The sequence below is a fragment of the Alosa sapidissima genome, chromosome 6, assembly GCF_018492685.1.
Source record: "Alosa sapidissima isolate fAloSap1 chromosome 6, fAloSap1.pri, whole genome shotgun sequence".
NCBI lineage: Eukaryota > Metazoa > Chordata > Actinopteri > Clupeiformes > Clupeidae > Alosa > Alosa sapidissima.
This window is the reverse complement of record NC_055962.1, coordinates 5,015,826-5,026,342: the sequence shown is the minus strand read 5'-3', so window position 1 is coordinate 5,026,342 and position 10,517 is coordinate 5,015,826. Positions and strand designations below refer to the sequence as shown.

At 47.0% G+C, this 10,517-nt stretch overlaps 2 protein-coding genes across 9 annotated transcripts in view; one reads left to right on the top strand and one right to left on the bottom strand.

Annotated features, from left to right (window-relative positions):
* On the bottom strand, positions 1 to 1,477 carry si:ch73-111k22.3 (pleckstrin homology-like domain-containing protein). The gene is made up of 2 exons (XM_042095478.1): positions 1,247 to 1,477; positions 1 to 680 (listed from the first exon to the last, which is right to left on the bottom strand). Exons 1-2 carry the CDS (start codon positions 1,391 to 1,393, stop codon positions 465 to 467), a joined length of 363 nt encoding a protein of 120 aa, XP_041951412.1. The 5' UTR covers positions 1,394 to 1,477; the 3' UTR covers positions 1 to 464.
* Positions 1,478 to 1,513: 36 nt separating this feature from the next.
* LOC121711681 (serine/threonine-protein kinase D3-like) overlaps positions 1,514 to 10,517 on the top strand; it is a 42,921-nt gene continuing 33,917 nt past the window's right edge. For 7 of the 8 annotated variants that reach the window (XM_042095477.1, XM_042095474.1, XM_042095476.1 and 4 more), the window contains exons 1-2: positions 1,567 to 1,900; positions 2,241 to 3,065. In XM_042095477.1, coding sequence (XP_041951411.1) covers positions 2,772 to 3,065 — 294 coding nt within the window. In that variant the 5' untranslated portion in view covers positions 1,567 to 1,900; positions 2,241 to 2,771. Of the gene's footprint in view, positions 1,901 to 2,240; positions 3,066 to 10,517 lie in introns of all 8 variants that reach the window. The other variant, XM_042095471.1, reaches the window with a different exon arrangement.

The following is a 10,517-nucleotide window of genomic DNA, read 5'->3' as shown; positions in this document are numbered from 1 at the left end:
GCCTCTGTTCAGTTGTACGCTGAAGGTGAGGTCAGCACAATGGGTATTATACATTTAACACAGGAAATGGCTCTGCAAATCCATTTCCTCAGACCAGAACATTGAGGGCGAAACTGAACGTTTTATGAAGACTACCTTCTTAGCCCTAGACTACAGCAGACATCTGTGTAGGCCCAGTACAGTTTTTCTAGTTACTTTGAATGATAAGGCATCAAAGTCATGGTATAAAACAAAGCACTATTTTTTAATAAATAGAGGGTAACAAATGTTTTAGGCTGTATCGTAAACATATTTAAACTCTTTCCTTTGAATCTACAGATAAGCATGAATAAATAAATGCTTATATAAATAGAGTGGATGGTCATATATGATAATATATACAGTATGGCTTGCCGTAATTGCTTAATTGTGTCACCAGAACTCCTATAATGTGTAAACAAAAGACAGTACACACAACTGGACTGTCACTGCAGCACACAGGCATTTGGCCCCTGCTCTCCAGACCTCAGCTGTGCCTCACAGATCGCCTCCATCCACTGCTGCTGCTCCTCCTCTGTGCTTGCACGGAGGAAAAATGTGCGATGACTGCTGTCTCCTGGCGTAATGGTCCAGCCAAAGGATGTGTTTCCCTCCAATGGCTCCATTTCTGCACCAACAAGGTTGATTGCTTTATGAAGCCTCTGAAATACATCTGATGATTAGTTTGCTTGGTTACATTTGAACTGGGGGTAAAAGAACATTTAAGTCATAGTTTATTCTAGATCTATTCCATCTAGTTAGTGCTGGATAGGCTGGGACAGTAGAGTGGTAGAAACAATAGTCTATTTTGCACCTTAATTCTGGTCTACTATTTTTCGTATGGTAAGCCTATTAATGACGCTACTTTTTTCACTGTTCGGCCTATTGGGATATGTTTAGCCTAGCCCATTATACTCCAATACATTTGTTGTTTACTATTAGGCTAGGATTGCTGCTTTCTGAAGCGTTCTTTGGACAGCCATGACAGGCTGGCTGCCATAGCAACATGACAACAATGTATCAACCAGCGCTCTAGAATCTTAGGCAACAACTGAGAAAAAGGTAAAATTTTTCAAGGATGTGGAAATAATTAGTTTCGGAGTTCTGCCACAGTTCTATTGGGCTATTCATGAACATAAATCATGAATGTACAGTTCTCAATCATTAGCCTATAGAACAGTATCTAATTGAAAATAACAACCTGACCACATCTAATCAGCCACCTTACCTTTTCATTATCACCATATACAAGCAAGCTGTCTTTGAGTTCAAACCAAGCGAGTTTCCAACGATATGTGAAATGAGTACGCTTCAACAACCACCCCTTTCTATCATTTTCAACTGTGCCGTTAGATGTCGCAGACACTACGGCCATAGCTTATCTGGCAGTTTAGAACAATGAAGTTCCGACTCTAGAGCATGCGCGACACATTCCATGTGCTATCCGGTTCTATCACGATTAGGGTAATGTAGTTTCCTTGCACTTTCACCAACCATGTAACTTTTAAACGCAGCACGAACTCGTTATCCCAGAATCCCCTAGTTGCTCTGTGTTGGTTGAGAGACTGAGGGAGGGAGTATCATCTCGGCGATAATGTGAAATGCATGAACTGGATACGTGAGCGCAGCGGTAAGAACTTTTCAAGGGAAGGAGAAGTTGGAAAATGCAGCCTAACCTTTCGCCGCAGGCTATTGAAACGTTTAACAGAGGGTGAAGCTGCAGGAGGCACCGAAAAAGTCTGTCGAAACTGCAAAGGATAGTTTAGTGTTCGAAATAGTTCGCCCGAGTCGTAGTTTAGGCTACACTACATTTCGACTGGATTTAAAAATAACGGTTGATTTTTTTACATCCTCCGCCAAGAACGCCCTTTGGAGATAATAGGTAACGTATCCGTCAAACATAGTGGTTACACTGGTAGGCTATCATAAGTTTGATGTTGGTAGCTTTTCTTAAATTAGGATGTCACGCAAAACTCACTAATGCGAACAATTGAACCCTGGTAGGCTACATCGATTCAGAGCATCCAGATGTGTAGGCTATTCTGTGTCAACGTGTATTGGCCTTGATATGTTTTACATTTTTCATAGCGTCATATAAATTACATTTCAATAGGGAAGAAACAGGCCAACAGAATATTGGTTTATAGCCTACATTGTAGGAGTGAGTGCACTGGTGCCTTTTGCTCGGGAGTAAAATATTCTGTTTTCATATTTGTTGCCAGATTTCCTGCGGACCTGAGGGCTGATCACACTGAACAACATTGGAAAACATCTGACATCGCTGGTTGTTGTGATAAACCAGTGTTAGGTCAGTGAACAGACAACGGAAGAGTTCTGTTCATACTACAAGATTCCGAAACGTGGAGAATTGTGAGCATAAACGATAATGAGGGGAAAAACTACGGTTATTCGAGGAGGAAAGGAAGAAAAGGAGTGAGATCTTACAAACTACTTGAAAGTGTGAGGGTATGCACGAGACAACAGGCGTTTGAATAGTTAGAACACAAAAATCTAAGCGTGTTTCCAGTAGGCTATTGTGTAAAACTGGACCAAGCAGCGGTAGGCTACTTGCAACATCGCCAATATAATCCTAACACACGCTGGACCCCCCCCCCCCCATACTCACTGAACTTTTCGAACTTTTCAAATCAAGTAAAGTTGGAACTACGGGGGGGGGGATTGCATATCATAATGATACATTTTAGCCTACGCTGTTGAAGTGATCCCTGTGTAGAAAAGGGTAGTTTGAACAAATGTCCGCCTGTAGCAGCTCCTCTCCTCAGCCTTTTCCAAGACTCTATCCTGTGGCTCAACATGTCGCTGCCCCACCGACTCCCTCACCATCCCCGAGTCCACCGGCGACCCTCTACAACCGCCTGTCGAATGGGAGTGTCAGCGCCCCGAGCCCCACAAACTCCAGAGGCTCGTTTCATGGAGTCTCTTTCCTGCTCCAGATTGGACTCACCAGAGAAACTGTGAACCTGGAGGCTCATGACATGTCCCTCAACGCTGTGAAAGACCTGGTGTGCTCGATAGTGGACCAGAAGGTAATATTCTGCACTTAATGAGGGAGAGATCCTAGATAAATGAGCCCCTTTGGAAGTGTTTAATAAGTTATTTGTAGCCTATGTCAAAGTTCCATAAATGTGCACTAACGCTATTGTTTTTGCTCATCAACTACATTTGAAATACCACTTTACTTTCTGCTTAATCAGTTACCACCATTCCAATATCTCTCCAAGTTATTCACCTCATGGTGTACTGTAACCTCATGATTTTTGCTGTACACACATTTGCATGAGCATCCTGTTTGAAAAAACAGTCTGTCGAAAACAACAAGAGCTGCGCCTTTGCAGAGAAAAGCAGGTTTGGAAACGACACAAGACAGACAAGCAGTCGGCTGTGGTTTGCGTTTGCATCTTTGCAGTTCTGCGTTATCTCCTGTCTCTCGTCCTTGCATAGAGAGGGTGGCACCTGTGTTTCATGTACAACTCCCTCTTCAGCAGCAGGCACAGGTGGAGCAGTGGGGGCGTTGGTGGAGGCTGAAAGGCATTTTGCCCTAGTTTCCCCCGTCTAGATTGGCCTACTGTGATCACTGGGACTGATATGAGGTTCAGCAATTGCAAGCAACAGCACTGTAAGCATGAATAATAGGAAGGGGGACTTTGAATCCCTTAGCTGCAATGAAAGAAACCCTACTATTTTTGAAGTTAGATGTTTTCATCATACAATGTAAGCCCCATTTGAAGTGCTATTATTATCTGAAATATGCTGCATTTGCACAGTTAAAAGATCAGTGATAATGGGAGTGTTAGGGGATAATAGTTGAGAAATCCCTACTTTTTGACAAAATCACTTAATAGGCTACATTTCTGTAGAATAATTGAGAAGTTCTTTGGAGAACGAGACACCCAGACTAAGCTCAGCACCCGTGCCACACCCGCGTGTTTATGGGCTGGACAGAGGACAGGAAAGTGTGGAGACAGAGGAGGCCACCCGGCCGAGGGAGTGATGTAACCATTAGATCAGTCGGTGCTGGTCATGACCCCCCCTCTCCCCCTGCAAAGTTGCATTCTAGAAACAAGTGATACTGGTGGCTGTAGTCCTGAGACTCACTGGGTCAAATTGGTGTTTGTGGAAAAAGCTTATATGGAGATGCATTGTACTACATTATTGCAGATAAATTCCATTGAATTATTCCATAGTGAAAATGTTAGTGGCTTTGTTGAACTGCAGAACTTTAGTACTGGAGCCTTCCTAGCATTTTTATTGATTTTATTACTGTTGAGCTTGTGTATATGTTTTGCAGTTGTAAGGCAAAACTGTACAGATTTTTAGCCTACTCGTTGAAGCATTTGAGTGCCAAAGCTGAGTTATATTTCCTCCATGGTTGATTTCACCATATATCTAAACACTCAACACCAACTCTGCTGTAATAATGAACTAGGTGGGTGGGTAAGGGCACATATAAATTACTGCACAGTCAGCCCTTCCGCCTTCCTCAAATTGAGAGGGTGTAATGCAATCGCTTTCACATTTAGCCCACAGTGCAAGACCAAACACTTGGAACCGGAGTGAAAGTTAGCATGGTGTACAAGTTTCACCTTGTAGAAACACAGTGGCCCTTGTTGAATCTGTGGTCATGTGTATGTAAAATCTTAGTTCATACTGTGGGAGTATAGGCAGTGGTCGGATACAGTGTGGTGAAGCACCTACGCGTTCTGTTGAACACACTGCTGAATCTTGATGTAATCCCGGTGTGTTTCCATGCATATAGGAGTGGGGAGGGGGACGGTCCCTTGGGTCTCCAGGAAGCCAGTAGGGAAGTCCCCCTCCCCTGGTCGCCGCCATACTGTCCTGCGCTGCTCCGTCAAAACCTCCTCCGCCCCGTAGGGTGCTGGAGTCCCAGCTGGAGGAAGCGCTGGGGCCGGTGAACTTACCCTTGCATTTATTCATGTGGAACGTGCTGTCTTATGAAAGTGACTTACGAGCGAGACGCCGCACACAATTAAAAACCAACAAACAGTGAAAACCCCGTTTTACACACACATACAAATGCTAAGTGCTTGACCTCCAATAGCTTAACACAGCGTGAGTCGATGATAATTGCTGGTTACACGAACTAGAAACAATGGTGACTTGTGAAAGCAAACAAGGAGCAGGGCTTGGTGCCCTGCGTAAGGGCTCGAGATTTCGCTCTGCACTGGGGTGGGAGTGCGAGGCCAGGGCCGGGAATGTCTGACTTTGCTGGGGTGGTGCCTTGGGTGTCACCACGGTGCCAAAAACCGATTCCGCTCAAAGCATTTCTGTTTCGCCGCAACCGTGGCCACACGCATGGGATGGAGAGTAATTTGTGTGCAACGATGACTGAGGACTGTATGTTTTGGAAGTGCACGTCTTTTAGCATTCACAGACTAGAAGCCACAGTGCTTGACTCGAGTTGCAGTCATCGAAAATAATATATTATATGAGCTAAGAGTCTTTGTGGAAGAAGTCGGGTAGTTTTTTTTGTCTCTCGAGATGAAGGTGCACTTGGAGGTGTACTGCTGCATGATTAAAATAAACACTTTAGTCGACACCTCTGTGTACGGACAAGTTGAGAAAAGGCAGAAACTCTTTATATAAGCTGTCTGAATGAACAATGTAATCAAAATCCCACTCGGCAGTTCAAGTTCTCCTGGCGGTTTTCTGTCGTGATTTCTCCAGAGGGAACACGGTGAAGGGCCAGGCCCGGAGTGCATCGGCCAAAAAGTCATTCAAGCAGAAAAACCCGATTTTGAAATGGCTGACGTTGTCTTTAATGCCAGACTCAATAGCCTACACGATCCTCCATTACCACGACCTTTCTCACAGAGCACGGTTTAAACTTTCACTGCTGTTTTCGGTTTCATGACGTGATGATGGTGAAGGTTCATGATGCAGGTTTTCCTGCAGGTCAGCAGCATGGTGTAGTAACAGGACTGAGATATTTGATTAAAATCACGTTTTTATTTCCTGGCCATAACTTGAGACTCACATTTTGCTATTGTTTGGATATTTCAAGGCTATGGAGCCCTTGCGAGAGAAATCTTGGAGAGATAGAAGCGTGTTTCTGATCTTATGAAGCTCTGGTGTGGCCTTTAATTTCATTGTATTCAGCACTTTACATGGGCAATGGGAGTTGCTCATATGTGGTATATCTGTTTATGGGCATCTTTACGTCATGTAGCGTAAACTGTGGCTTGTTTAAACTAAATGTCAGCTTGTAATTTTCACTCTTGGAATGGCTTAACCTGGATTTAAGATGTATCATTAGAGCTGCAGAGCTGTCTAGAAAACAGTGCACAGACTCTATCCTGGTGACATACTTTTGCAGCGTCATGTCCAACTGTTTTTACACTTCATTATTTTGTATCCTGGTTGCTAAGTGGATAAACAAAAGCTATAAAACAGGGGAGGCAAGTTTTTTAAAAAATTTTTTTACAAGCTTTAGACGATGACAGAAATGCGGGAACATTTCCCATGCTGTTGGGACAGGTGGTAGTCCTGACAGCGCTGGAACAGAACGAGGGTTGAAATCCCCGAAGTCGGTCTGCGGAGTCCTAAGTGGCTGCGTTCAGATCCCCGACTCGTCTCTTGACTGCTCTTTATTAGACAGTGGAGGGTCATTATCACATTCCATTAGGATGTGGTAAGCTGCGAGCGCTCCGGCATCCTGGTCGGGAGCCTCCGCTGTGCCTAATGTCTCTGTGACCCTGTCCTAATGGATAAAGCAGGCCGCGGAAGGGGCCCGCAACGCGCCTGAAATCCCAGCTATGTGGAGAGCGGGGTGCCAGCGGTGTGTCTGGTCGGGTCTGATTGGGCGCGGGGCATTGCCAAGCCGGCCATGCTGGCTCAAAAAGTCCGTGAATGTCAGTTAATTGTGATGGTGATAAGCTGTGATGGCTTCCTTAGTCAGTTAGTGTTGTGCATTATCTAAGGTTCAATTCCCTTTCGTGCGGGGCTTGTGGTATATGCTTTAACGTGTCTGTGTGTGTGTGTGTGTGTGTGTGTGTGTGTGTGTGTGTGTGTGTGTGTGTGCGTTTGAGTGAGAAAGTGTGTGTGTGACTGCACAGTATGTAACAGAAGTACAGATGTTTGGTACATCAAGATGCCTGACTGGTCTATTGCAGCAGATGACTTCATTCAATAAGGATGGTGGATTCAGTCTTCCATTGTGTGACTCCATTTTAGTAATGCACATTTCATGTGTATGTTTATGTGCGTTTCCTACCCCTCATTAATATTTCTATGGTTTGAGGGATGGTGAGGAGCATTTTCATCACATATACACCCACCCCACCCACCCACTCCCTGTGCTGAGCCAGAAGTGAGATCTTCATTTAGGTCCCATTGTTTTCTCTACAGGAAATTACATTTTCAGTTCCTCTTACTCTGGAGATCACTTTAGTTTATGTTGAGATTTTCTCCTTCGATTCAGCAGTTTGTGTGTATGGGCTGTAATGGCACGGCAGATAGCATGACGTGAGGAAGCATGAAGAGTGAGGTGAAGTGCACTGTGTGCCACAGTAAAGGGAATTTAAGCACACACACACCATCAGGCAATTAAAATTCAAATCACAATGTGAGGCCATTGGGCATTAAACTCTCATTTCATGCACCTCTGCGGAATCGGTGTCAGACAGGTTCTGAAAAGTTGTAAAGTTGTTTTTTTTTGTAAAAAAAAATATATCTTCAATCTTGATCTTTAAAGGTGTTTGCTTTACCTCGATACACATCATGTCTCAGGGGCCTGGATAAAAGTAAAGTAAAGCGACTGCTATTTAGCAGACACTTCTATCCAGTCGTCTCTGTTTCAGACTTTAAACAGCGATATAAAACACGAGGAAAACACAATCCTGACTCGTACTGCTAACCATTACATTGTGTAAGTTTGGAACAAGGACGCCAAAAGGGGTAGTAGTGTTCAAGGTCTTGATTTTTTTACTTTCACTTATATGGAACACCCATTTTGTGGCGGCATCACACATCTCCAAACATTCCCTCCCTTGTGGAAAGGGTGGCACACACATGGCTCAAAATGACCGAAGCCCTTTAGGTATAGATATGCTCGGAGCTCTTAGTTGGTCTTTTGGCACCCATCTCAAAAGCCCTAAATGCACAGTTAAATGGAGTGTGGGCTGGGTCTGGCCAACCACTAGAGACAGGCATGGGCTGGGTGATCTGGCGGACTCACGTCCACCCTGCATTCCTCCATGGCTAAATATTGTCAGGGAGGGCAGTAGCAGCAGCAGCAGACGCAGCAGTAGCAGACGCAGCAGCAGACGCAGCAGCAACAGCAGACGCAGCAGCAGACGCAGCAGCAGCAGACGCAGCAGTAGCAGACGCAGCAGTAGCAGACGCAGCAGCAGACGCAGCAGCAACAGCAGACGCAGCAGCAGACGCAGCAGCAGCAGACGCAGCAGTAGCAGACGCAGCAGTAGCAGACGCAGCAGCAGACGCAGCAGCAACAGCAGACGCAGCAGCAGACGCAGCAGCAGCAGACGCAGCAGCAGCAGACGCAGCAGACGCAGCAGCAGCAGCAGCAGCAGCAGCAGCAGCAGTAGCAGCAGCAGCAGACGCAGCAGCAGCAGCAGCAGACGCAGCAGCAGTAGCAGACGCAGCAGACGCAGCAGCAGCAGACGCAGCAGCAGCAGCAGCAGACGCAGCAGCAGTAGCAGACGCAGCAGACGCAGCAGTAGCAGCAGCAGTAGCAGCAGCAGCAGCAGCAGCAGCAGCAGTAGCAGCAGTAGCAGCAGCAGACGCAGCAGCAGACGCAGCAGACGCAGTAGCAGCAGCAGCAGACGCAGCAGCAGCAGCAGCAGCAGTAGCAGCAGACGCAGCAGCAGACGCAGCAGCAGCAGCAGACGCAGACGCAGCAGCAGACGCAGCAGCAGCAACAGCAGACGCAGCAGCAGTAGCAGACGCAGCAGCAGACGCAGACGCAGCAGCAGACGCAGCAGCAGCAACAGCAGACGCAGCAGCAGCAACAGCAGACGCAGCAGCAGTAGCAGACGCAGCAGACGCAGCAGCAGCAGCAGCAGACGCAGCAGCAGTAGCAGACGCAGCAGACGCAGCAGTAGCAGCAGCAGTAGCAGCAGTAGCAGCAGCAGACGCAGCAGCAGCAGCAGCAGTAGCAGACGCAGCAGACGCAGCAGTAGCAGCAGCAGCAGCAGCAGACGCAGCAGCAGTAGCAGACGCAGCAGACGCAGCAGCAGCAGTAGCAGACGCAGCAGACGCAGCAGTAGCAGCAGCAGTAGCAGCAGTAGCAGCAGCAGACGCAGCAGCAGCAGCAGCAGTAGCAGACGCAGCAGACGCAGCAGTAGCAGCAGCAGTAGCAGCAGTAGCAGCAGCAGTAGCAGCAGCAGCAGCAGCAGTAGCAGCAGCAGCAGCAGCAGCAGCAGCAGCAGCAGCAGCAGCAGACGCAGTAGCAGCAGCAGCAGCAGCAGCAGACGCAGCAGACGCAGTAGCAGCAGACGCAGCAGTAGCAGCAGACGCAGCAGCAGACGCAGCAGCAGACGCAGCAGCAGCAGCAGACGCAGCAGCAGACGCAGCAGCAGCAGCAGCAGACGCAGCAGCAGACGCAGCAGCAGCAGCAGACGCAGACGCAGCAGCAGACGCAGCAGCAGCAGTAGCAGACGCAGCAGTAGCAGCAGCAGCAGACGCAGCAGACGCAGCAGACGCAGTAGCAGCAGCAGCAGCAGCAGCAGACGCAGCAGCAGCAGACGCAGCAGCAGCAGCAGCAGCAGCAGTAGCAGCAGCAGCAGACGCCTCCTCTCATTTCCCCTCTACTCGTTTTCTTCTGCCCTCCTCTCCTTTCTCTCTCAGTGAAGTTGAAGGCTCTGCCTTCCTCTGTGTGGGAGCTTCATTTTTCGCCTGCAAGCGATCTGAGCTTACGCTGAAAAAAACGATTAGCCTACTCCTTTGTAGAATGATCCTGATTCCCACCTTCTAGAGCAAGAAAGAACAGATAAAATGCACAATGGAGGATATGAACGATCACGAACGGGAGTGTTGTATAAGAGTTGTCTTGAGAGTTTGAAAAGATCCTTTCATTCCCATATATATAAATGCTTTAAGGGGACTGATGATTCCGAGCTGTCTTTATTGCTAGATAACATGAACTTGCTACAGGTTTAACAAGATTTGCTTCACATTTTTACCTGTTATTCAATTAAGCATGTGTTTTTTGAGCCCTTGTGATTCTCTGAGACAACAGAACCAGACAGGGAGGGACACCCCCCCCCCCCCCCCTCCCCCCTCCCCACTATAGTCAGACATTTCCATCAATTAGTTGTACTGCGCGGTAATGATGCACAGGTAATCACATGATGGAAAACTAGATAATTTCTGCTGATCAGCACATATGGGCATACGTTCATATTTTTAGCAGTACCACAGTCATGATGACCCAATTAATTTGTATGCCTCTGGGTTAATAGCCTTTATCACATGTGTTCACTTCCCATATCCATTCACAT

Bases quoted from the DNA above. Each gene is read 5' to 3' on its own strand.
- si:ch73-111k22.3 (XM_042095478.1), bottom strand. From the start codon at position 1,393: ATGGCCGTAGTGTCTGCGACATCTAACGGCACAGTTGAAAATGATAGA. The intron at 681-1,246 runs GTAAGGTGGCTG...GATGTATTTCAG, and splicing joins TATATGGTGATAATGAAAAG to AGGCTTCATAAAGCAATCAA.